This window comes from Amblyomma americanum, chromosome 1, assembly GCF_052857255.1.
Source record: "Amblyomma americanum isolate KBUSLIRL-KWMA chromosome 1, ASM5285725v1, whole genome shotgun sequence".
Taxonomy (NCBI): domain Eukaryota; kingdom Metazoa; phylum Arthropoda; class Arachnida; order Ixodida; family Ixodidae; genus Amblyomma; species Amblyomma americanum.
The window spans coordinates 162377773-162405628 of record NC_135497.1 but is presented as its reverse complement, the minus strand read 5'-3'; the positions used below and the strand labels follow the sequence as shown (position 1 = coordinate 162405628).

General features: G+C 43.1%; 1 protein-coding gene across 5 annotated transcripts in view; it reads right to left on the bottom strand.

Moving 5' to 3' along the window:
* Positions 1–27856, bottom strand: part of LOC144114075 (NACHT domain- and WD repeat-containing protein 1) — an 84894-nt gene that overhangs the window by 9148 nt on the left and 47890 nt on the right. For all 5 annotated transcript variants that reach the window (XR_013310950.1, XM_077647535.1, XM_077647536.1 and 2 more), the window contains exons 11-15: positions 25932–27398; positions 19509–19693; positions 15027–15225; positions 7245–7429; positions 4647–4771 (exon numbers count right to left, since the gene is read on the bottom strand). Coding sequence is in view for 4 of the 5 variants with exons in the window: in XM_077647535.1 (XP_077503661.1) it covers positions 4647–4771; positions 7245–7429; positions 15027–15225; positions 19509–19693; positions 25932–27398 (2161 nt within the window). In the remaining variant the exon portion in view is untranslated. The remainder of the gene's footprint in view (positions 1–4646; positions 4772–7244; positions 7430–15026; positions 15226–19508; positions 19694–25931; positions 27399–27856) is intronic.

Below are 27856 nucleotides of genomic sequence, written 5' to 3'. Positions count from 1 at the left end.
TGCTAGCCCAGTCAGACTTTGCTAATGCCCAGTGAAATTCCCATCCACTGCGATTATTACTTGAAGGCGTCCTGGCATCGAACGGCACGGAGCTGTCACTAGGACAGTATCAGCAGCTACACATGAGCTTTTGTGCAGACATTTCTTTCCAACCTTCGACACAATGACCTCAGCAGTTGTTCTAAACCTGGGGCCTTGTTATTGGCCAGGGATTTCTAGTGGAAGGTATATAAGCGGGTTGCTCTGATGTGTTTCTGCATCTACAAAAATGCTGTCGAGAGTTCCTGCCGAAGAAAAAAGATTTATTGCGCGTCTTTTTCTCGAAGGAGTGCCTCAGCGGGAAATATTCCGCCGCACGGGCAGATCGAAATCCGTGGTCACTCGTGCTATTCGTGCTTCTGGGAAGACAACGGAAGAATAACGGACGCCGAGCGCTCCGGTTGTCGAAGAGCCACACAGGGGGAAAAAGACCGGCTGATCGTTGCTGCAGCAGTCGCGAATCCCTTCATCACTGCTCAAGAACGGCAACAAAAGCTGCGGATTCAGGTTTCTTTGTGCACTATAAGGTGAAGACTGAGGGAAGCCAGACTTCAAAACTGCATGGCGGCTCAGAAGCTCCATCTGTCTGACAAGCAGCGACGACAGAGGCTGGAGTTAGCACGGGCCCTGGAGCAGTGGACCGTGGGCGACTGGTCTCATGTGGTCTTCACCAACGAGTCCACTTTCAGTACGAGGTGGGACCAAGAGCGGCGCGTCTGGCGGTCAGTCAGTTGCAGGTAAGCAAGGCTAGCTACATATTCTCTGGTATACACTTTTAAAGTTGGTCGTTATATTCGTAAAAAAGGCATGAAATATTGAGTTTTTTTCAAGTGCGTTTATGCAGTGAACCACATTTTCAATCTTGTGTTTTTCCATCAGGTTCATAGTTACTGCCAGACTTTTCTTGCAACACATATTGGACCATAAGAGCTTAACAGTGGTTTACTGCTGCAATGTTTCCATGCGTACAGTTGACGTTTAACTAGCTGTGAAATGTCCTTTCTAGCTGCTTCCCTGTGATAAATTTCACGTACAGCAGTTGCTCTGCCAGTACGTTCTCCACTTATAAAACAACTGAACTACAAGCAACCTGGCTCAACAATATTCTCATCTGCTTTTACTTTCTCCCCTTTCCTCTAAACAGGTATCTACCAAGTCACACGCAAAGTGTGCAGTCAAGTGGCCGGTGCACAATCTCAGTCTGGGGCACCGTCTCGAAGGATGGACTTGGGCCCCTCGTGCGCATTGACAGGCGCTTCAATGTGGCAGCATACAGGGACATCATAAGAGTTCACGTTGGTGCCTTATATCTTGGATGGCCCATTTGCAGACGGGCTGTACTGGCTGCAGCATGACCGCAGCCGTGTACACATAGCTCGCATTGTGGAGTCCCTCTTAGACTCTCGGGGCGTGAACCGGTTGCAGTGGCCGCCAAACGGCGTGGACTTAAACATGATAGAAAACACTGGGGGACTTCTGAAGACGCGTCTCGCTTCGACAGGTTTCGGCGCCACAACAGGCGACGCGCTATGGTCCCGCCTCAGCCACGAGTAGGAGTGCATGCGCGCTGATACCGAGTTGGTGCCAGCTCTTTATCACTCTGTGCCAGGACGCCTACAAGAAGTAATCGACGTGGATGGCAATTTCACGGGGCATCAGGAATGTGGTACTGGATCAGCCAAACATCCACAGCTTGTTCGTGAGCTTTAGAAGCTTGCATGATTTCCGGTCTTTTTTTGTTTCATCAAAATGCCGTTTGAAATACGAATATCAACCCGCGCTCTGCTTGCACCATTGACTCTTCTCTTCCTTCATGTCGGGCACATTCCTTTCCTGTACGAGCTCGATGTGTCACTCCGGTTGACGCCAGATCAACTGCAATCAGTGAATGCCGTCGTCGTCAAGTCAACGGCACATGAGCTTCGCAGAGCGCTGGACATGAGGAACACATCTGAGAGAATTATTGCCGAGTATTATGGTTTTCTCTTTCATGCGCAAAATAAATCTGGATTTTCCTTCTTGCCTATATTTTTGCGTAACCGCATTTTCAGGGGAGTGCTTGGTATACCGAAATTCTTCTCGACAAGAAGTTGGTCATCCCGGAATTCAGCCTTGAGGCCTGTTCGTTCAGCATGCATACACTGGAAATTGATATTCTCGCCTGCACGGCAAAAACAGAGAAACATAATTGCACGCTCCCTCTCCTTTGTCAAGAGTCGCTGCACTGTGATCGCGACACGCTATCTGCTTTATTCATCAGCGGCTGAGGCAGATGCTGGCTAGATTCCGAAGCGGCACCTGGTGCTAGCGGCGATCTACGTACTGCGCACGTGCTAGGAGTGACAGTACAGAGATGTCTGAAAGGGGGAGAAGGAGCGAGGGTGCGCCATTAGATGGTGCAGAACGCAGTTCTGCCATGCTTTCCAATGTCCAACAATATTGTGATCGCGACAGTACCTGCACATTTTTAATGTCAGCACCACAAATGCGTGCAGCAAGAGTAAGTGGCACCCTCCAGGTGCCACTTGTCATTTCGATTAAAATCTAATATTTTCCCACTTAAAAGTATACCCAGGCCTCTAAAGCAATTTGGAAAACACCAATAGGCAACATTTTGCATGCGTGTACAAAATTTTGTAGAAAATGTCACAATGGTTGGAAATTATAATGTTGTAACACCAGATCTGTCAAACACACGAAGGATCGCGGAATCATTTTCTTTTTTAAACGTTCATATGATGCTAGAAATTCAGAAAAAAAATTGCATTATTATACTCTTAGCAAAATCTGTCTGCATGAAAATGGCAGAGGACATACTACCAAGCTCACTATTCTGAACAGTATTACTTGCTGCATTCACTAGTTGGCATAAAAAACATCCCATATGCAATACGAAGGATGCTTAATTTGCTTGAAACGAAGAAATCAGTGCTGCATATAGCACACCTTGAAAAAAAAAAAAAGGCAGAGTTCACTATGTACACAACTGCGTAAAAAGTGCCTTAAAGGGTTAAACGACTGCACAGTCGGTGACCCACATTTCTCGATGGTCGTCTACTCAAGTGCCATGGATAGCTGTTGGGCAGTGCCAGTGCTATGCTCATATTCATGCTCCATAAAATGTGTAAACAAATGAAGAAAAATTATCTATGGTGAATCATATGTTGTGAAAACACCGATTCCTCTGTCCACCCTCCTTACTCTGTGCATGGTAAGAGAGGTATGGGGGAACTGGGAGAACTGGCGCACTATGGAAACAGCAGGCACCATTTACCATTGTCACGCATTTTTTTTTTTTTGCCGCATGACCAAGCCACATTCATTAGTTCAGGCTTTTAGTGAACGCAATAAAAATAATATTGCCCAACGCAAAAGAGAAATTCATCACACTCCCTTTCATTGCCTCCACTCCTGTAGTGTGTCATGATCTCTTTTAGCCAATGATGTAATGCTGTGCACAGTTTGAAGTTGTTTGAGAATTTTCCGGATCAGGAAAGAAAGTGTCTTGAGTGGTAATTGTGGTTTTGCGATTTGTGTTTCTGCTCTCCGTAAGTGCTGCAACGTTTTGCATTGAACTGTTTATTATGCACTGAACATGACACACAGCTATTGATTTGCCAACAAGTACATTCACCGTCCTGCCATTAATGCAGAGCTTCTTGAACAGGTATAAGGGGATATGGGGATATCCTACAGGTATAAGGGGATATGCATGCTGCGCCTGCTGGCATGAATGCCAGGTGAATAGGTCGTAAGGCAGTGCTACAATAAATTTGCTTCTAAGCACATGCGTCCCATAAACTTTGCACTGTATAGCACTAAAAATATACAAAAAACACACCAGTTCTACCCTTCTGATCTGTACAACTCAGGAGGGTTGAGGAGTACTGGTAAGGCAGGGGCCTTTACTATGATATTCAGCATTGCTGCTGTCCTCGAAAGACAAATAACTTTTCTGTGCTCATACTAGCACATTTGTGCCTTCTGTAGCACCCAAAACATTTGTGAAATATCGGTTGTCAAAAATCATCTACTGGGGCATCTATGAAAATGCAATGGCAGACAATGCAGCCACAAGATTATTGTCTGCTATCATCACTGTAAACCATTCAGTGAGAAGTTGCAACTTATGTCAAGCTCTGCTGCCAATGCTTGGTAAATGATAAGCATAACAAGATGGACGATGTCCAGTCTTGTTAATGGTTCATGGTCTACGACAAAGCGCAGAAAATTTGTCATAGCCTTTTCGAACTGAGGCTTGACTGTAAGGAAGTGGCATCCCCAACTTTAACAAAAGAATTCTGAACCACTGGGAAGGCACAGCCAACGTAATCAAGGCTCTGCTTGAGTCAGCCCATGCAAGTAAGTACAGCAAGGCTTTACGACTGCAAGCCAAGCCAATGGAGCAGACAATGTCTCCACCATTCATTAGTAACATGTTAAGTGCAAGACAAGCTAAGTTTTAGCCAGCCTGTGTAAATGCAGCAAGATTTTAGGTTTGCAGGCCAATTGTGTATTCCCCATTAACTATAACATGTTAAAAACCTGAATATTAATGCTACATAAACCGTGAGAAGAAATAAAATAGTAAAGCAAACAAAACTTGCCTTTCATAACATCCCAGACACGAACACTCCGATCAATGCCATCCGAGTTGTAAGTGAGAGACTTGAAGCCCGATTCATCAAGCCGAATTTGATCTACAGGAGCATTGTGACCTTTAAGGGTGAACCTGTATAATAATAAGAGAAGAAAGACCAAAGTAAAAATTCTAAAATAACCAAAATGGTCTTACTGTATGCCCGCTCTATAGTTACTGCACTTGTATGAAATAGGAGCATGGAAATTACATACTGAGCACTTGCACTGCGAGTCGTCCCAGACAGACTGACAATTAGCAATTCGCCATAAGCCACCATGAGCCACCAAAATGCATACACTGGATTTTAATAGTGTCTGAAACTGTGGGAAAACATAATTTATAAGTGGCAGCTTCAATGCCTAGCTATTAATTTATGCCTAGTCCTTAACCGCTTCAGGGTTCATATAAAATTTTGGTACTGTAAAAGAACAGCTACTGCTATCTATGATATAAAAGGAAAAACACCACTTGACAACCTTTGTTCATCAAAAGCCGATCAGAAAGTAACGAAATGCATATGATGAGATGAGCTTGTCACAAGCGAAAAAGTGGCAATCACTCATAATGAGCTGAGGTCGTAAATCACAATTTCTCATGATCAGAAGGCAGGACAATTATTGCAATTGTGTAATTGCTTTTTCTGTAGTTGTGTAACAAGGTAAGTATTAATAACTGACGGATCCTTTCCACTTTTTAGCTTCAACCTGATCAAGGCATATGTAACAGCAGTGCGATATCTGCAGAATTCCAAAAGATGAAATAAAAATGCTTGCCATGCTGCTATGTTTTAAAAATGTACCTACATCCTAACATTTCACATTGTACACCCAGAAACTGAACTTTCTAGGCTACATGCGCTTCCAAAAAAAATTGTTAATCATGGTGTGGGTGCAAAGCTTGAAACTTAATTCTACTGCATGACGTTTGCACACTAAAATTTGGGCTGCCTCTTCAGTTTAAGGCTTAACACCATGGCCTCAGGGATAATCATCTTTCTTTTTATCTCATCTGTCATTTAGCAACCTTTGTCCTCAAGTGTACTACTACATGAATAGCTCTCCACAACAGTGGCTCGTAGCTCTTGTGTTGCTTAAGACTGCTAAACACCCATCTATACTCTGTTTCGTACATAGCAGGCAACACTACCAAACCTGGCGCGCCTGTTCGCACAAGCTAAGTCTTCACCCGAAAAGTAGTTAGCTATACACCCAAGTGACCACAGACATATTTTGTTTTGACAAATATCAAGTACCGTGACTGGCAACCTACTGCACTTTGTTTCACCTCTTGCAACACTTTCGTCCTGCAACTCACTGAGACTTTGAGATGCCAGAATGACATGTGGTGGCATGATATGTGGCTGGTAGGGCAAATCACTCAAACTCCATCCGTGCCAAAAAGTAGTGCACACTCAGAGAAAAATATAGCCAGAGGGCCCGAACACTGAGCGCCTCACAGCTTCGATTGTGATTTTCAATGCTAGCTTTTTGTTTTATGCCACTCTTTGCTTTCGTCCAAACACTCACCAAGGCTTTGAGAGGAACGAATGATGCGTGGGGGAATCATATATTTCGCTGGGTGCACTACTCTCACAGCCTCCGCTGTGTTGCTGCTATGTATGAAAAGGAGTATAGTAAAAGGACACCACGCACATTTAAAATAATTTTAACTTCACGTCTGGAACACTGCTATGCTGGTCAGCAGATGTTCATTACAGGACTACAGGCTTTACATCAAAAGCAAACACACTCACAGCAGCCATAAAAATTCTGCTGCCCTTTGGCTATGACTGCAATCACATGCACTATCATGCAAGAGATGCACTAAGTGACAACTACTGGGGTTGGCACATCATGCCTATAGTGCTCACGCATGGATGCTGTAGGAACTGGCACAGTTTTCAAAAGTGACCTTTTGAATTTTTAAAGGCTGTTTTTAATGTTTCATTACCTTTAAAGGAAACTAAATTTAGTCCCTGAACTTTTTAATGCCAGCAAGACACTTCCTTCAATGAGCAATAAATTTTGGCATGTTGACTGTTTGACGTCAGTCTAGTGTCTGTGTATGGGACTTTTGATTTTTTAATTATATTGCTATTGCCCATTTCTTATTGTGTAAACAGTTTGTGCATATTACCTCTCCCCCTATCCTCTCTTCCTGTCCCTTCACCTCTTTCATGTCATTTCTCCATACTGCCTGCTATCCCTCTTCCCGCTGCCCCAGCTCAGGTGCTTCAGTATCTATGGCAGATGCCGGGGCTAGCAAAAATCTTTTCCTTCCTTATTATATTAATAAAACCACTTGCTACTATTGCCACATCAAAAATGGTGTCTCCTTCAAAATACTGATGTTTTTAAATGATGTGGTTTAGGCAGAATATTTTACCGGACACTGAAATATCTTTACATATCAAAATATGACCTATATCTGTCACATGCTCACTAGATTTTGATTTTTCTCAACTGTCAGCTGTGGTTGCCAAGTCCGTGCTGTCTCAAATACTACTACTACTGCACGCATTAGTTAGTGCAAGCTCACACTGCTGGATACCAAACAGCATTACCTTCTTGCTCCTGTGGCAAGATCCCAAACAAGAACAAAACAGTTGTCAAGACCATTGACGACACAGCCACCCTGAGAGGAAATGGCGATGCTGCAACTGTTCCGTTCAGGCTTCCACTTTTTGAACAGCGTCCCACTTTGCAGGTCATACACAATGATGAAATTTGGTGCGCTGTCACTCAGCTCCTGAAATATACAAAACACCAGGCCAAATGTGTTTGCAGAAAGTGTTTAAACTATGAATCTGACTTTTATACAGAAATAATAATTGTGAAAGCATTCCCCTGGTCTGCTGCATACTGCACAGGTAGCTCTAAATGGTTGAGCAGGCTTGCATGTACAGTAAAACCTCATTGATATGTTTAAAAAAAAAATAGGAGAAAAAATGTATTATCTCAGAAAATACATGATCCAAACTGCCTAATTATGGAAAATGTAAGAGATGAATGAGGTACAAAGGCATTTATTGACAATTTCACTTAACAAAAATGTCGATTATTGGCACAAGGTCTGAACAAATCTTGCTTACAGAATTCAGTGCCTTTTCTAGTGCTTGCAGAATTTAACCCGCGTTTGAGCAGTCTTAACCGTAGAAGGAACTTTGTAACGCATCCAGTTCGTCGACAGGAATGATGAAAGTAACCAAAATCTCTTCCTCGTCATTTGTGGATGCTTTGCCCCTTTACACCTAAGTACTGCAGGGAGAATTCACTGCGGCGGCTGACTGTCGGAGCGTTTCTGCCCGCTCGTATGTAAGCGCATCGTTGTAGTTCATAGTTCATGTCGCGTTGCCACCGAAACGGCTCTCTCGAATACTAGCATGCTGTTTTTATTTCTGTTGTTGTTGGTGGTAGCTATGGTAGCGCTTAGGCTCTGCACTTAGGCACTGCAGAGAAGCTACCACAGTGGGTGACTGCCGCTGCATTTCAGCTCTTCATGTCGCATGCCCTCACGTTCGGCCCACTTGTTCCAAGGGTTATGGGGTTTAACATCCCAAACCTATTCGGCCTTTGAGGCTATGATGGATGCCCTGGTGAACGGCTCCGGAAATTTCGGCCACCTGTGATTCTTTAATGTGCACTGACATCGCACAGTACACGAGCCTCTAGCATTTCACCCCTTCGAAATGCGACCACCGTGACAGGGATCGAACCCGTGTCTTTCGGGTCAGCAGCCGAGTGCCATAACCACCGAGCCACCGTGGCAGCTGTTCAGCCCACTTGTATGTTTGCACATGTGTGGTTGGTCGAGCAACCTACAACCTTTGTCCGTAAAGTTTCGAAACTGATTTATTTTCTTCTCTAGAAATGATTCCCCAAAGCAAATGTTGGTGTGTATGTGTAGCGCCATCATTTTTGGCTAACCTGAGCTGTTTATGTTAATTGCAGTGGCAGCCGCTAGATGGCAGTACATGTAGAAAAATATGTCACTAGTCGTCTGCGTATTCTAGTGTGAGTGAATGTGGAGATGGACGTCAACCTCAAACAGCGTGTGAACATAAAATTCTGTGTGAAGCTTGGCAAGAGAAGCTTGGCACAGATGTATGAGCTCCTTCGTGATGCTTACGGCAACGAGGCATTGTCACGGGCGCAAGTTCTCATTTCGGGGAGAACGTCGGTGGAAGACGACACAAGGCAGGGGCGCCCTTCAACCTCACGGAATGAAAACAACGTGGCTCGGATCAGGGAAATCGTACAGCAAGACCACACCATTACAGTCTGCTTCCTATCAGGTGCTCTCGACATTAGTAAAACAACATGCCTCCAAATTTCGCATGAGAAGTTGGGGAAACGAAAGCTGAATGCCAGACTTGTGCCGCACTCCCTCACACAGGACCAGAAGGACACGCGGGCATCAGTGAGTGCTGATTTGCTCTCCGAGGCAGAGAAGGATGCTGCATTGGTCGACAGCATCATTGCTGAAGACGAAACATGGTGTTTTCAATGCGATCTTCAAGCAAAGAGGCAAAGCGCAGAAATGGCGGTCCACAAGCTCTCTGGCGTCGAGAAAGGTGTGGCGACAGAACACCAAAACAAATACGATGCTGAAAGTTTTTTTTCGATGCCAGAGGTGTCATACACCACGAGTTCGTCCAACAAGGGCAGACGGTGAATCGGGAGTTTTATATTTGCGTGCTCCAATACATGGGTGATGCACTGCGAAGCCGTCGTCCTGACTTATGGGCATCTGGACAATGGAGCCTTCTCCACGATAATGCAAGGCCGCACACTGCTCTCAGCGTGACAAAATTTCTCGCCAAGCACGGCATGACTGTACTTCTCCATCCGCCATACTCGCCTGACCTCTCCCCATGCGATTTTTTTCCTGCTTCCTCGTGTGAAGAGAGCCCTAAAAGGTCGCTGGATGGGGAGCATGGAGGCCATTCAAAACGCCACGACAAAGGAACTGACAGCCCTGCCAAAAGAAACATTTTCCAACAGTTTCCAAGACCTCAAGAAGCATTGGAAGCTGTGTATAGACTGCAAGGGAGACTATTTCGAAGGGGCGCTGCACAAATGACTTCAAAGTTAAATGCATTTTTTTTTAATGGACTCAGTCTCGGAAGTTTACGGACAAAGGTTTTACAAATTCCCTATACCACAGACATGTTTGTTCTCAGTGCAGCTCTTTTTGGACAATAGTGCTCTTTAAATTCTGTGAGCCTTCCCGATAGAAATTCTTGTCAATTTCAGCAATAGCAAGTAGCAGAAATAACAGCACAAGCAGAACACCTACAATCTGCAATACAGAATATGACTATGCATCTAGTAAACATCTTCACATGATGCTCTACTGTCAGTGAAAACATTATCAGCCATGAGACAGTCAAGCTTGGCTTGGGTGACTGGAAAAGAGCCATTATATGTTCAGATGCCAGGTAACAGATGGGAGTTGTCATTGATGCACTGCTTCTAAGCCATGGCAAACGCTCGAAGGAAACACAGCCAGTGCTTTTGCCAAGTGTGCACTAGCCTTTAGCTCCCTGGTGCCATTCTCAGAGATTCAGCAAAAGGGAGAAGCATGGAAAATAAAAATTTTACATAGATGAATGATGGTGTATGAGGATGCACCAAAACCAAACCCGTGGAGCATAATAAAATAAATTACAAGTGAGTTTCAAGTGAACTCAATGAAAATTTAAATATTTAACGTCACAAAACAAAACAGACAAAACACACACGTACACGACAAAACGAAGCGCCAGCTTCAAATTGATTTTAGTACACGCATGAAACATACATGTATAGTTTTTTATTGTTACATGTGCAAACAAGTCACGGAAAGATCAAGACCGACGTGATAAGGCACGCTCCAGGAATTTCTTTTCACCTTTATACAATGAAATTGATGTGTCGCTTACGCACAAGTTGCCTTTCTTTTTGATAAAAAATGCTATTAACTCCCTAGCTTTAGTATCTTTGCTTTTGCCAAGAATGCATACGTCAGTGATGCATGGCTCACAGTTGCGGGATGGGCAGTCTTTAATGCGCTTGGGTAAACGTGTGCCTTCCTCCATCTGTTCTACATTTCGCTCCTTCCCTCGTTCGCTCATTCATGCACTGGCCATTCTGACCTATATAGGAGTGGCCGCAAGACAAAGGGATTTCGTAAACCACCCCTTCGGCACATTTCACGTAAGGTCTCCTTTGCTTTGGTCCGCAGTCTCATTCCTTGTCGTTCTTTTTTTCAGTATGGAAGCAAAGGCCTCAGAGCTGTCTCGGGCAGAGAAAACTAGCCGAACTCTATGGCGACTCGCAACTTTTTAATGCAAAAGCATTTCTTGGCTCATGAGTGGTGTCACTGGAAGCTGTGGTCGGAAGTTGTGAACAGAGTGTGTATGCACAAACTGAATAAAAGTGCAATCGTAGCGCCATCATGCGTCACTTACTGAAGCCTCCTTGCAATGTACGGTGGTGCTCCAGCAGATGGCGCGCGCGTAGGCGAGATGACGGAGGAGAGATGGCGGATGCGCATGAGGGAGGCAGGATGCGCAGTAAGAGAAATGGTTTTGCATTACTGCACCTAAGCAGACTTAAGTGCGCCCCTGGAATTATTTCAAATTGTGAGCCACTCGATGCGCATGTGGCACCACTACTGGTCTTACCTCTTCTCGATGGCACACTGGCCTAGCTCTCTACCAGTACCATTCTTTGTTTTTTTTTTAGGAGACTTTGGGCCACCACTGTCACTAGTGAATGGGGGAATCTGGCTGGAAAGAGCCTTGCCAATTGGTAATTAAAGCCCTCCCACATTTTATGAGGGCATGACTTTCTGAGCACAGATTTGAGGCAAAGCAAAGCAATCCCTCTTTTCACAAGTTTAGAATGAAAAGAGTCGAAAGGTAGAAGCCGCTTCTTTGCACACGGGGAATAAGTCTAACAGACCCGATCACAATAAAACTCAAGTTTCAAGTCTAAAAACTGTAATGAATTATGGCCAGGAAGTTCATGTGTGAACTCCAGGCCTTTTCATGCTCTCTAAATGAAGATAAAACACTGTCCACTGTTTCCTTGAGGCTGTAAAAGCCTTCTTTAGTTAAAATAATCATAAAATCATCGACATACCTAAAAAATTTAAAAATGTTATTGGGTAAAACCTGCTGCAGGGCTTGGTCCATCTGAGGTACAAAAAAATGTGACATAGCAAGAACGGTTTGGTCCCCGTTGAAGTAAGTGCGCTTTTCCATCCAGTGCTTCGTTCTTGGGGTCACGTTAAAAGGATTAGCAAGATCCTCAGGTCTGAGCTTTGGCACCAGAATCTCCTCTTTTATGCCCTTCTGCATGTTTCATGTGTTGCACAAAGTCCTGCATTGGTTGCTGACAACATCTTTCAATCCATCACCAAGTTGGCCTCCCAGATGACTGAGCAACTGTGGTCATGCATGCTCAAAAGTTTGCTCATGAAAACAAGGAGTGGCAAGAAGAAGAAAAGTGGTGACGATTTGGTGGCAATGGGTAATGTCCATCTGCCAGAGAAGGTGAAATCTGTTTTGGAAAAAGGACCGAAGTATGCAGTAGAACCAAAAGTGCTGCCCCTTGAACTGATAGCCATCAACCGACGAATTGCAAGAAAATCCACATCGGAGGAGCAAGAAAAATGCCTACTGAAGGGGGTTGAATCCCTTTCTAAGTCTGGATATTTGAACACTAAAAGGCACAAGGAAATGTCAACAAGAGCCATCATGTCATACAGCAGAAAGAATCAACTCGTCTACTACAAGCAGATAAGGAGAACGGATTTGTAGTTATTTTGGATGGCAACTTTTCAGTAAGAGCAGCTCAGGCAGTTAGAAAGAATTTTGTTCCTATATCTGTAAAAGCCACTAAAGTGAAATCCGCTGCCCTGGGCTAGTGTAATCGTCTGGGGTTGACCGCCGTTGCTAATCAGATTAGAAATAGTGAAAGAAGCACACTGCAAGTTTTCTTTTCTGTTAAAACTCGGAAGCAAGGCATGCTGTTTAGAACAATTGTAACTGATAAGGGCACATCGCAGAAATATATTAGCCCTTTGTATCCCAGGTGCCACAAACATAGCAGTTTTGTTTTATTTTTAAACATAGAAAATATGATCAAGGAAACCCTTATCCTTAGCTGCAACGAACGTGATAGCTGGTGCTTGCACACACGGGCAATAGATAGCTCTGGCGGGTACTGTACAGCAGCATTTTGAGCGTCGAAAACATGGACGCCACGTGCAGCCGCCCAAGGCAGTAAGTGTGCATTGTTTTGCTGCTTCAGTGACCCCAACACCGCCAATTTATTGTTGAAAAGAATGAGAGCTCAATGAGAGACAGAATGGTACTGGTACAGCTAGGCCAGAGGTCCCTCGAGAAAAGGCAAGACCAGTGGTGGTGCCATGTGTGCATCGAGTGGCTCACAATTAGAAAAAATTTGCAAAGCCACCATGGAGTTCAGCTCGTTTTCTCTGCACTGAGAAAGCTCAGAGGCCTTTGCTCCTGAACTGAAAAAGAGAACAAGGAACGCGGCTGCGGAGAGAGAGAGAGAGAGAGAAAGACAGAAAGGCACGGAGGTTAACTAGGGAGCGCCCGGTATGCTACCCTACATGTGGGAAGGGGAACGGACCTTACATAAAATGTACCGAAGGGGTAGTTTACGAAATCCTCCTGTCTTGCGGCCACTCCTGTGTAGGTCAGACTGGCTGGTGTGTGAATGAGCGAACGAGGGAACATGAGCGAAATGTAGAACAGATGAAGGAAGGCACACATCTACCCAAGCACATTAAAGAGTGCCCGTCCCGCAATTTTGAGCCATGCTTCACTAACGTAAGCATTCTGGGCAAAAGCAAAGACACTAAAGCTAGGGAGTTGATAGAACAGTTTTTTATCAAAAAGAAAGGCAACTTGTGCGTAAGCGACACATCAATTTCATGGTATAAAGATGAAAAGAAATTCCTGGAGTGTGCCTTATCACGTCGGTCTTGATCTTTCCATGACATGTCGGCGCATGTGACGATAAAAAGATTTATGTGTGGTTTTCACGTGTGTATTAAAACCAGTTGGAAGTTGACAATTCGTTTTGTCATGTACCTGTGTGTTTCATCTGTTTTTTTTTTTGCACCATTAAATATTTAAATATGAACCAAAAGCAACTAGCCCAACAGCAAGTTCTTGCAATCATTCCCGTGACAGTTAAAGGATAGAGAGAATTGCAGTACTGAATATTCTTGCAATGCTTGTGCAAAGCAGTATTCTGGCAACATTTACACAAACTTGTGTTATTTAATGAGAAATATTTTCAGTATTACCTCTTGCTGTTAATAAAAGCTTCTGAAGCTTGCAGTACATGATAGCATGTAGGCATTCATCGTCATTAAGATACATGTGTGGCATGAAGCATGACAATTTTGGGACAATACTGCCCACAATACTATTTAGAAATATTTACTATAATAGCATTTTGACTGTCGGTGTATTACATGTCTCATGAAATATTGTCTTGCAGCAGCCTGGGACATCATAAATTTTTTTGAAATGCCAAAAAAACAAAAAAACAGTCAATGTGACGTTAAGCAACACAGAAAAACTGAACTGAAAATATGCATGCAATGTTGTCAAACAAAAAAAGTTTGGACAACAGTGTTCTGAGCAACCAATTGTTTTTTTGATCATTTATAATACCAGTTAAACTCACAGTCATGAAGACTAAAGAGTCATTAAGTACCGTGTAAACTCGTGTAGGGCTGCACTTTTTTTTTAATTCGGGTGTGAATTTTGAAGGTGCAGCCCATGCACAAATTAAAAAAAAAAAGTAAGCCGTATATTTTTTTCTTAATTATCTAGTCTAAAACAGGGGATTCGGCCCATATAAGCAGATGTGGACCTTACACGAGATTATATGGTAATTATGAACTTTTTAAACATACCAAACTGAGACTCCCTGCAAAGCGAAACCTCTCCGACATGGCAGTACTTGAGGCACAGAATTATCAAAGCATATCCCTGAAGCACAAACATCTAGTACAAGGCAGATGAATACATATTCCCAGTATGGAGTAGCTTATGAGACTCCTGGAAGTGGGAATTGTGGGCACCTCTGCCAAGCCACTGTTCGCCATGTGTGTGCATGAAGCATGCCAGCCCAGCTATAGGAGTATCCAGCACTGCATCTAATGTCTGTCTCAAGGACAGACTACAGGGCAAAGGTGGAGGAGTATTCGCTATGCAGGGAAGCTGACTTGATGCCCTTCGCAAAGGACACATGACAAGCATGCAGCAAAACGGCGAATAAATTTTATAAAGGCCTGAAAAGAGCCCTGTACTAACCCTACAAACACAGACAACATAGTGTCCATCACCACTGATCGCTGACAGACGGGTAATAAACTCATGGTGTGGAATACGTAGGTCGTACAACAGCTTCCGGTTGGCCAGGTCCCAAACAAGTAATGGAAATGGCTTTTGTGTCTCATCTCCACACACGCATATCTTGCCATTGCCACTGACCAGAAGACTATTAAGAAACCTGCAAATGAGCAATTCAAGAAAGCAAGACAAACATGTAAATCAGAAAATCGGATGATCAACGAAAGTTTTACTGCATAAAGAAAATAAAAAGCCATATTTATTAAAATCAGTCCAGACATGTTCTGAAGACCTAATATAAATTTATACCACCAAAGATCAAGCATTCACTTTGCACACTCAATTCAATTGACGTAGATAAAACAGCACACAGACCTTTTAACAGAACAAAAGCAAAGCTGTCCTACAAGTGCAACATGCAATAAATAACGTTTGCAGCAAGATCACATCATAATTATGCACTTACAGCAAATTCTGTTAACAAAAGCTAAATACTATGGAATTAAAGAAATGCTTCCATAGTCTATTTTTTTCAATAATGTTGAAGTATTTCTCAAGAGGATTCAAATTAAATTAAAAGCAAAGGCCAAGCTTGCATGAAGCTGGATTGGGATAGATGCTTCCACTCTGCAGCCTTAGTCCAATGTGCATGTACTCATGATTGTTATCATGGGCCATATTTAGTCTGCACAGTTAAGTGGTTGCAGTTGTAAGCAAGCTTTTTAATTTAGTGTAACAACTTCATGCTATGTTTGACAAAGTGAGTAGAAAGTCACCGACTAGTCAAGATGACAGCACCGTTCATGTCTTTCTGCACTCTTTATGTCAAACGTGGTTTACCAACTAACCCAGACCCATACCTTACTGAACTCCATGCCACAGGCCAACTGTGCAAAGCTACAATGAACAACTGCACTCTTTGCTGTAGTGTACAAAATAGGCTCTGATAAAAAAAACAAGCCTTGCTTATGTCATGACATGATGGCCTGCACTACAGATAACAATCTTATGATCTAGGGCTAGCATTAAGGTAAACGTACTAGAATTTAGCTTACATGGTGGGTTGAATTTATCAAGGTGTTAAAATGGCAGTGCAGTAAGTTGCACCAAGACTACAACAATGCGAAGTTATCTAACATCTATGTTTTTCACAGTTGAAGTTTAAAGGATTCTTAATAGTTGATAAGTTCACACATTCAGAGTAAAAAAAATTAATGCAGATTAGCTCAGCTAATCCAAGATATACAAAGCGAAAGATGTCGGCGTTCACTGTGTTCATTGGCGTTGGCGTTGACAATGTTCTAGACAGCGATGGCTTTGAGGAAAAGAAGGGCGCATAACTGGCTCCCTGGATATGCGGATGCCTCATTCGTGATTTGATACATGTGGCGGTGGTGAGAGCGAGAAGAGATGTGGCCTGAATGCATTAGCGCTGACAGCGTTGTGGCTGACATGCGGCACTGCAGCAATAGCTAGGCCACAGCGTTCACTTGGTGATCAATCTCTCGCGATCAACCACTTCCCAGTGTGGCAGGGAGGGCGCACTGCCTATCCTATGTGCGGAACGCAACCAAAGCATGCTTTTGCAGTTCGACACCAATGCCACGTACATGAAAGCGAGATCGAGGTCTCCACTGACCCATGGAGCTTCCTTTCATGAAAATGAACGGCCTTTGCAAAGTTGTCAACGGCAATCAACACTATGAACGCCGTCGGCTCACTTGTTTTGTTTGATTTTTGAGGAAAGGAAATGGCACAGTAACCTTCTCACATATCTCTGTGGACAACCAGGGGCAAAATCGCAAGTTCGTGCTGTGTTTGAGGTGTGTAGACACCCCTCCACATGCTTCCAGAGCATTTTATTAGTGTCTAAGTAAGAGACCACGTGCCTTTAGTGCGTTAAAACTTCACAGCCAAGGCAATCATGGCTAAAGAACCTCTGAACCACCTTAAACAAGGCAGATTAACATATTCAGTCAGCAGACTATGTTTCCATTAAAGGGACACTGAGGACAAACTGGAGTTGGCCTGTATCGGCAGATTACCGCATTCTAACCACCGACATTACTTTACTGAAAATGGAGCCTTTGTAAGCTAAAAAAAAAAGGCCAAAAAATAAAATACAGGCGTCGGCTGGTGGTGTCGCCATCATCGGCCATTTCCACGGCAAATTGCATGTGTCGAGAGTTTTTTATACTGATCCCAGAGGCTAGGCTACACCGCCACTCCGTTCAATACGGTGACCACAGAGTCCTTTTTGGTGTAGGTGTCACAAGTTTGGATCGAGTGGCGGAAATATTTTTAATGAAATTTTCTCAGTAATAAATGCATCTTTTGCTGCTGGACAAAGATTAACATAACCAGAAAGAGCCACAGAACCGATCTTTACATAACAAAAATTGGATGGAGTTGTCCTAGGTGTCCGTGTAATGTAATGTCCGTCCATTAGGTGTCCGTGTAATACCTGTACCACCTTTCAAGACAGTGGCAAGAGCACAGTTGCCATGGCCAACAGTGACTAGGCACTACATTGGTAGGCAAGGCACTGCTCCAGCAGTCTCAAGTGGCAAAAAATAAAGTGGGAAATTTGAAAGAAACTGCAAAAAGAAAATATTCTATAATAAATGACTTCTCTCTTGTAACCTCTAGAAAATATTTTTTGAGATGGCTTTGCTCGTGAGGCACCCTACCGATTCCAAAGTGAGCAAAGGACTGCCAGAGAGGTTTCTAATGGCCCCTAATAAGCTAAAAATAGAGCTCACCATAGAAGGCAAGGAGCTCCATCGTGCCTTTTATATTGTCACGAAGAAGTCGAAGCTGGCAGTGGTACGGAATGGAGCGCTTGCGCTAGGCCGGCGGCCATTAAATCATCTCGTTGCAATCATTCATCGCGTCTCATTCTCCAGCTGACCACCACATAACATTTGGTGGAGCTTGCAGGCTACCACCCAACTCTCATCGTCCTGGTCATCGTGCTTCGGAGCCCTGCGTCTGCATCCTTCCGTCGGCTGCAGATTCCTGGTCCACGTCCCTTGGCAGTGTCCCAGCTTGCCAGACTCAAACTGACCTCGCCGTTGCTCCCCCCCCCCCCCCCGCCCTGACCATCCGACATGACAAACTGGGACCAATGCAATGACCAGACCTACCGAACCCACCGACCCAAGATGCCATTCACATGTGAAGGCACTGCCCCTGCCGTTTGGTGCATCCAAGGGCCTAGGCCGTTGGCTCCTGGTGACCTGTTGCCCGGAAGCTTTGTGGACCAGGACTCATTCGCTCATCTCTTTCATTGTGCAGGCCAGCACATCACCACTTTGTCATTACTGTTCTACCATCCTCTCAAGCCCATCACCATTTTGCGCATCTCTCTATAAACAATTGGGACGATTGCTCGGTAGTGTCACGAAGGAGACGAAGCTGGAAGTGGCACGGGACGGAGTGCTTGCACTAGGCTGGCAGCCACTAAATCACCTCTTTTCCCATTGCTCACTGTATTTGCATTCTTCGCTGGCTGCCACGTAATAATATTCATGCATTCCAATCCGGATTGATATCCATACCAAAGCCTCACAGTATCAACTACACGAGCTGTATTTCATGTTATAAACCATATTCTTTACTACACTGCCAGCCACACTGCCATGATGGAATTTTATTTATTTATTTATTCATTTTAGTACCTCAAAGACCCCAAAAAAAGGGGCATTACATGAGGGGTGGGTTGTACAGAAATATCAACAAAAAACTCGTTGGAGGCATTTAGACATCTCTTAACTGCAGGAAGGCGAAAGCCGTTTGAGACTCATTGCACGGATTTGAATTTGCCACGCTTGAATTCATATCACCACAGAGGAGAAGAGCAGCTGGCGCGAGCGTCACAGAGAGATCACGTGACATCACAAGGTCATGTGACATTACAATGTGCTGCGCCGTGATGTCACGTGGTATTAAGGTCAGCTGACCTAGGTCACGTGACCTAAATTGTATCGGACAGATGCGAGTATGAGCCATTAAAGGCTATCGCCTTAAAAGGAACATATTCTGTACAATGCCAACATCAAGGTTCAAAATACAAATGAAACAGGCAAACAGCTCACAAAATCAAAATGCAAAACAATCATGCTTTCGAATACAAAAGAAAAAAAACAAAACAAGAATAAAAGAGAGGAAGAAGCGCTGAATGGTGGGTAAGAATTCAATAACAGATTGGAGAACAATAAGAAACTGCATAGTAAAACCAAGTTAACTAGACCAACGTTTGAGGGGAAAGGTACACGAAAACCTAAAATGTGTCTAAAGATTTAAGCTTATCTTTGAATGCAAGCGTACAGCCTACGGCTACATAAACTGAAAAAACCATGGTCATATCTGCATGCCAGCTCTGTTCTCAAGCAGTCCTGCAGACAAGCAACAGCACTTATAGTTGCAAGATATCAAACTCACCTGTCCTCGCCAACCTTAAAGGTAGTCTCCAAGTCCCCACTGGTGAGGTTGAGCATGTTCACATACATACGATTCCGGGAAAGTGCCACCACATAGTCTTGGCTATGCAAACCAAAATATGCCATCTTCTGGTTCATGACTCCTTTTAGCTTTACCAGGAGGCGTCCTTCATCCAGCGAATATACCTGTGCAGAACAGTAGTCAATGCATCTCTGGTATACTGTGATGTGTTTGCATACAGTTGCCATACTGCTTCTGATGCATTTTGCTGCACCCATCAGAAGCTGACAGCCAATGTCAGAAGTGGCATATGGTACTTATGGTTTAATGCCCTAGCACCTTAAAATTGAAAAGTATGCACATCAGGAAGGCCATATTGGGAGGCTAATGTCTGATGTCAGGTTCTATTAACATGTAAAATATCACCATGAAGAAGCTTTAACACTGAATACTCTCAAATTATTTCCATATGACACAGGAATAAAAAAAGAAACAATATGTATTGTTGCACAATCTAGCTGATTTGGTTTGTGCTTGCAGAACTAGTGAAAAGAAGAGACAAAAAAGAAAAGTAACTTCTAGCATAGACACTGCTGAAGAATAATGGTAAACTATTGGCAATACAGAAACTAATCTTGGCACAAAAATTAGGTTAGGAGACAAGTGAGAAGACAAACTACATGGCATTCAAAAGTCAGCTTTCATTGAGTAGGCAGCCTCCTAAAGTGAAGTTGAGAACTTTTATGCGAAACTACTAAAGGCACACAAGCACTGAAATCCCTTCTTGAGATGAACATAAATGGAGTAGTGCCAAACAGTTGTCAATGGTACATACTACTCGATTTTTAATACAGACATTTTCACTTGTAGCTCTAAGGAACAAGCAAATGTCGCTTTTCCCCAGAAGAATTTCAGACTGGAACCAGTTACTCCACGATGTCACCACTACCACTGGAAATGATCGCTTTTTTTCGTTGCTTGTGTAGTCTACATATGTGCACAAAGTGAATATGCGAAAAAGATTTTTTTTTGTTCTCTTGAATTCAAGGATTGTGTTTCTGTAATTGTTGTGCCCTGTGACGTGTGTTTGTGGCAAAAATATTGCTTTCTATTTTTGTGGTTCATTCTTGCGATGTTCTTTTCTATGTATCTTATTACAAAGTTGTGTCATGACAATTCACCTGCATTTTTTTTTTATTATTTTGTACTACCCTCCCTCCCCTACTGTACCCACAGTAATGCCCTTTATGGGGCTGTGGGTAAAGTGATAAATAAATAAATAAATAAATAAATAAATAAATAAATAAATAAATAAATAAATAAATCAGCTGGGACTGCCAGAAATAGCAATTTGTTTTGTTTTCTAGCAAACACATGTTAAGCAGTCACTGCAACAGGTGATGACTGGCACTACAAAGAGAGTTAAGCCCACTGCCGAACAAAGGCTTCCCGCAGTCACCTTCAATTATCGTTATAAGCCAGCCGTGACCATTGTATCCCAGCAAATCTGCAACCACAAATGTAAAGCCTTACATTACTGGGTTTTACTTTTTCCAGAATTTGGGGGGCAAAAACTGGGCAATACTTTTTTAGTTCAAATTCGAGTACAAATTGGGTTATCAGCAAAAATTTCCATATCTCGGGTTTTTTTGGGTCCTTTCCTGAGGCAAAAGCCCTCATTCTTGTGCAGGACACAAAACTTCCTATTTTTGCTCAGCATTTCACAAACAACATTGAAATGGCAGGTTGCGCTGAAAAACTGTTCACTAATTTTTGTGCGGTGTATTTAGGTTTGTGCAAGAAAACATACATTCCCTAGGCTCTTTGATATATACAGTCGAGTCTACTTGTAACAAATTTGACGATTGCGCAGGTTGCATTCGTTGTATCCAAAGGTCATATTAAATAGTTCCCATTATTTCTTGAAAAAGTTCGTCACACGTTTTTCTTTGTGCAAAGTGCGTCCTATCATGGTGCTTTACAAGTATGCAAGCGTCGTCCTGTCCTCCTCAATGAGTCCCCTTGCTTCAACAATCTGATTTAGGGACGCACTATAACTAAAGACAGTTGAAGTATTCATGGAAACTGCTCGTAACCCATCTCGTCATCATCGTCATCACATTCCTTGGGAGCCGAGGAGTGCTCGTAAATCGTCTACGATGCTTTCATTATTTTATTGCTCTGTGATGTCAACGTCATCATGCACACCAACCAAGTCTGACGAGCTGTGCACCAAAAATGTGTGCCCACAATTCCGCACACGTCCGGTCACGTGGGTTTACGTTAGCGTCACCTGTCATTACTGGCTGCACGCAGTGACGAAGCTAGCGCAGTGCTTGTGTGTGCAAAACTTATCCACTGCAATGTTCATTGTCTACACACTGCCTACATGCGGCAGCAGCGATAACCAGAAATTGTTTATGAAAGCAATTTCACTGTAAGAATGCACCATAAAAAGCAATATATCCACAGATCCCACCTCGGGATGCTTAGTTTTCAGTTATTTATTGTCAAATATGCACCCCAGTGGCTTTCTATAGCAGTCTTGACTACTCCATGCGAGCACAGGACAAACTTTTAAAGCAAGATTTTGCTATGCATCAAAAGGTTAAACCATTCCCATCAATATGTTCGTAACAGTATCTTATAATATTCTAAAGTTGCCTCACAATTAAAAGTGGTGTCCAAGAAAGCTGGACTTCGTAGAAGGAGGAGAGGCAAATGGGCGGACAACACACGTTGCCTGACTGGCTGGGCAAGCAAGGCATACCACATGACTGGTATTAAACTTTTAAAATTCCTGCCATAGCTTGATCACCGACTGTGTGCAGTAGATTCATGTTCAACCCTTTCCCTTCTTGCGTCCACCACGCTTCCTACACTCTGGACGCTTTGCCTAGCCTGCATCCCCCAAGCAGTGATGAACCTTGTACTTATACCATGTAACCCGTTGGTGCGTGGTGGGCCGGCTGTTATCTATAGTCACTATGTAACTTTTTTTGGCTTTTTGGCTTTTACTGGATTGCCAGTAATTACAATGATTACAATGATCACCAGCTTCTATCCGGAGTGGGGTCACACGGGCTGGGAGATGCACTCCTCAGTCTCCATGCTTGTGGCAAGCTTGAGTTTTTCGATCGCGGGGACAAGTTTACGGTGCCTCCTCGTTCACTGCAACAAGTGGTATGGCCAGAGTTGTTTGTTGTATATGAGATGCAGTGCCATTGTCCAAATACATATTTTGATGGTAGCACCAGCCTTATTCGTAGTAACCGAGTGTTCGTTATAACTGCAGCCATTATAAGAGGGCTCAACTGCATATCATAATGAGCTCCTTATTCTCCTGCTCCAGTATGATCTCTAGAAAGAGCAGTGTTGGGTAGAAATCGGGTTTAACCTGATTTTTGAAGACGTTTGTTGGGGATGCAAGAATCGGGTAAAATTGGGTTTTAAACGAAAACCAGGGGCCCAATCATATGTTTAACCTACCACCCTCCCCTTGGTATTCTCTCATTATATCCAATAAAAGATTACTAGTTGCCTGCTCTACATATTACATTCCCATTCATCTCTTCATTTTAATGTCGGCTAGGATATCCACAGCTCATGTTTTTCTCTAAATCACAATACTGTTTCTGTCTCTCACACAGCAATGAGGTGCAACTAATCTGCTAGCAAAGTGTAATTTATGATGTGCTATAAAAAACGATAGGGTAAAAGGTGGCTTAAAAACAAAACCTAAGAACCAAAATTGCACATACTTTGCTTCTCATTATGCAAATAAAGACCCTAATAAGCTATCAGCAATGGATGAAACGTATTTTTTTAAATAACAGAGGTAGATTTGTCCTCCCAGTGCCAAAAAACAAATGCACTATAAATGCAGGTTTATACTGATTCACAAATGAATAACTTCTATCTAGCACTACATGAACAGAGCAATTTCAATGCAATGCACTGCAAAAAAGTGGAAAAATAAAGTAGATGGCTACGGTTAGTAGAAGATACCAGAAGGGGGTGTAAGTGGTAAACATCTACAATTTTACAAATAATAACTACTGGTGTAAACTAATAAGTGGCTTGCCAAATCAAACACTGATTGCCTATCTTCAATGAAAGTCTACAGTAATATAGCCCAGTGCAGTTAGCATTAAGAGTTAAGAGTCTAGTCGTTTGCTATATGCTACTTAATTGGACTCCTAGAAGTGGACAATGCTAGCGCGAGGTGAACTGATCTAAACCGCAAGATAAAGTGATACAGAATGAAACCTGTCTGATATTAACAGTAATTTCAAATACTCAGATCCAATATAACCAAGTTCAAGAGCACGAAGCCTCATGCAATAAACTTTTCCAACAATGGCACAGAAATGAACTGCACCATCAGTTTTCAGAAATTGAACACTAAGTGATCATGCAATGATCGAGTGTTTTAACAGTCTTCACAGAAAATGTGTGCAATATACAACAAAAATTGAGAAAGTATGTTTACAACATTCGTATACAATGCGAAAATACGGAGTATCCATGTATACAGAATTTTGTCTTTCTCTACTTAACATTCATAGGTCCCTGGGAGTCCTCATACCGCTCCTGATGCACTGATGCAGCGGCTTAGCGGTGCGCCACTGCCCCGAGATGGTCTTGGACAGACAAACGCTAGACAATTTTGCTAGGCTCTGAAACTCTGGATAAGTGATTTCGCACTAAAACCCCTTTATAACTTCAGGATGCAGAGAAAAAGGAAAAACAAATAAATTAAGAAAGTATGCACTGCACACGCATGAACTTCAAATGATTTGCACACTCAAACATCAACTCTATTAAGCCCTTCACAGTAGCTTTTTCCACAGTAAAAGTTCAATAATAGTCATCACTGGTCAAGGTCAAACTTCTGATCTTTCTGTGACGCTAAATTTATTAGATGAAGTAGTTGCAGTTTTACTTTATTTATTGCCCTTCGTGAATGCTCACCAACAATGCAAAATTAAGTAAAGCTGTATGTGTTTTTATACAAAAGCAAATTCCCCATAAATCTTTAACATCAAAATAAACTAAATCCTTTATTAAACCCGTTTGTGGTCTCTTGAGCGTGAACACGTAACCACCAAATTACCAAGAAATATTTTCCAGTCAGTACTGTTTCCCAGAGAAGAATTACAGGTAGATTTATTGTTTCTCCACAAAACAATGCTAAATATGCGGTTCCTGGGGGAACCACGTATTTCATGTAGCAATAGACTAAATATGTGCAAGATTGATACCACCTTGTAATTCAGTACATGCACGACAGTCCCCAGGATTGAGTGGCACATACGCCCATAGCTAGTGGAAGTAGTCTTGACAGCCACCAAATATGTTTACACCACTAATGTAGCATCAAAAGCATTCATTGTTATCAACAAACATAAAAAGCACTGCCCTAACTTAAAATTATCTGATTATCTGAAACACTGATGTCAGTGTAATGCAGGATAAGTAGCAAGCAATGCCATTAATTTCTCTATATATAGCTCAGTTCATAATCTAAGCTACACTGCAGATACAAGGTTTGCATTACTACACTAAATTAACTTAATTAGTTTGCAGATCCATTTCTGTGCTCTTTTATGCTTGCTGGTTGAGCAAGCATAAAAGAGCAAAAACATATGATACAACCACGATAGTTTATGGCTGTAACAACAGCTAGTGAACATTACTGCCTTTCCAGCCATTGCAAGCTGGAAAAGCTTATCTATTCCGGCTACTTTATATTGTGCAGTGTTTGAAAAGGACACAAGAGCAGCAAAGTACGTACATTTGGGCCTCATACGACCCCTAACATGTAAGCTGTGGTCAGAGCTCTTTTTGAGACTGCACGCATTATGCAGCACTTTAAAAAAAAGCTGCAAAAGCACTTTCAAAGCTGTAAAATAAAGGAAGGAAGCCTGCTTTGGCACTACTGTCAATTTGAGGCTGCCTATCAAATTGCGAATTATGCTGCCAGAAACTGGAACACGCATTCCAGCTGCTGCCACTGCGATGCAGGCCATATTTTGTGTTCCTATAAATAAGTGGCTACAATATGCAAGCTAAGAGATATAATTCCTCAACTGCAACTCCAGCGAAGCACACCTATCAAAAATAATGCTGCCAGTTTTTAAAAGCCATACCAACTGAAAAATACATGCTGGATAGAAAAGTAAACTTACAAAGCAGTAAAGCAGCCAGCTAAAAAAGATGTGAAGCTATAACTTTTGTTACAAGATTTGTATCAGCAGAAGAGCTCAAGTCTACAAGCATATCCTTGAATTTTGATGCACTCAACTTGGTTTTAGGAAAATGGTTAAAATGCTGTCAGGTAGGAGGGAACATATTTTATAAATGCAAGAAACAGCACACTAAAAGTAAAAGGGGCATACTTGTTAAGTTGTGGCCACGTACCTTAAGTTCCCGGTTGCAGAGCACTAAGGCACGGAAGCGGTCCACCATTTTGAGGTCCCGGGGTTCAGACAAACCAGTAAGGCGCCGCACAATGCTCTCACCAAACACGTCCCAAACTAAGAGGTCACTGCGGTTGAGTGACACCATGTGACTTGCATCACCTCTGATAGTGTAAAGTTGCCCTAGTGTTCGGCCCCTCTCCTCTTCAGATAGAACTGCTGGTACTGGCTTCCTGGATGGTTCACGTAGGTAGTCACTTACAGGCACCAAAGACGGAAATCGTTGGGCCATCTCATAGAGGTTTTTCAGACGTGGAAATTTCAGACTGGATGCTTCAGTGGCAATTACATTTCGCAGTCGTGCTGTCACGTGTGCTGCGAACTGCCTTCCATCATAGCGCAATGCATAACTGGACAACTGGACCAACTCCCGAAGCATAGCACACTCTGTGTCGCCTGGATTCAGGTTCAAAAACATGTCCAGCTCTTCGAGCAGAAAGTATGGGTCACAGCAACAGACTTTTACCTGCAGCCACTCAGGATTCAGCAAAAACTGGATTCGCACAATCTGGCTGAGAGCTTCACTGCTATCACCACTGTCACCGTACTTGACAGGCGCCCCATCACCAGCAGGGCCATTGGCTACCTGAAGCCTTGACAGAAGCGCGTCAACATTTGCTAACTTTTCACGTGCCAGATGGTTAAGGTGCAGGCAGTAGAAAGGCAGCTCATTGTGTTTTCGCCGATTTGAAAATACAGTGTGCTTGGGGACATTGGGAAGAACACATTGGCTCCCACTGTCCACTTCAGATGCACTGGAGAGGATGATAGATGAGGTCTCGGCGGTCAAAACGGACTGAAAATAATCAAAGAGTGCCAGGATGCACACATGAGTAGCTTCCACACCTGGGCCGTGTTCTCTGCATAACGTCCGATACAAGTCGCCGGACCACGTGTTGAGCACATAGCCCTCCACAACCCTTACCCTCAGAAAACTGTCCAAGCCTGCATGCACCAAGGCCCACACAGCAAATGGACATCTTTTTAGAGGCCTTTTCTGATGCACATGAGGCATTCCACTGAGCACCGATTCATACGAGGAGACTACATCGGTAATTTCTTTATCTGAAAGTCCATGGCGTGAGGCACTCAGGAGTCCCAACACTAAGGATGTGACTTTGGGATCCACCTCCTTCTTTAGCTGGTCAAAAAGGAAGGATGCCACTTCATCTTCAGAGTGAAATATAGTAGGCTCATCTGTGCCATGCCAATGCAACACAGCACTGGCAAGAAGTGCGGCAAGCAGAGGGCTAGGCGACTGCTGCAGTGATGCACTGATGCTTTCCATCTGCTTAGCACTCACAGTTCTGCTACGTCTTTCCAAAGATTTGTGAAAAATGTCCTTGCATTCGTCTACCCCACACGGCCCTAAGTCTATGAAGCATTGCTCTTGATTCTTGAGTTTGGCCTGAAATGAGATACAAAAGAGCAGTAAATAATTCAATTAAATTTTTAAATGTGCCGTCTTCCCATGTGATGGCACCATTATCTCAAAATGTTTACACAGCAATACGAAGAGCAGCATACACAGGAGACCCCCAACAAAAAAAAAAAAAGGTTTCTAGACTAAACTTCCTATTCTACACCAAGGTCTACCTAGAACTGTGGCATGCAGATAATAATATATATATATATGTTGCTTGGAAAAAGGCTGTGCATTTGCTAGCCATCCGAGCCCAGTTGCACGCTGCTTTTGCGAGCTGACTGATATGTTGCTAGTCTTTTTGTTTTTATGTTTTGAAGCAGCCTCGTCATTCGCGCATTTGTCATGGGCTTTTTGCTGCTTGTGTGATGCAGCCTTCCAAGGACCGCAGCGGTGGCCAAGTGGTTGAGCATCCGCCTCGCTTGTGGGAGGTGCGGCGTTCG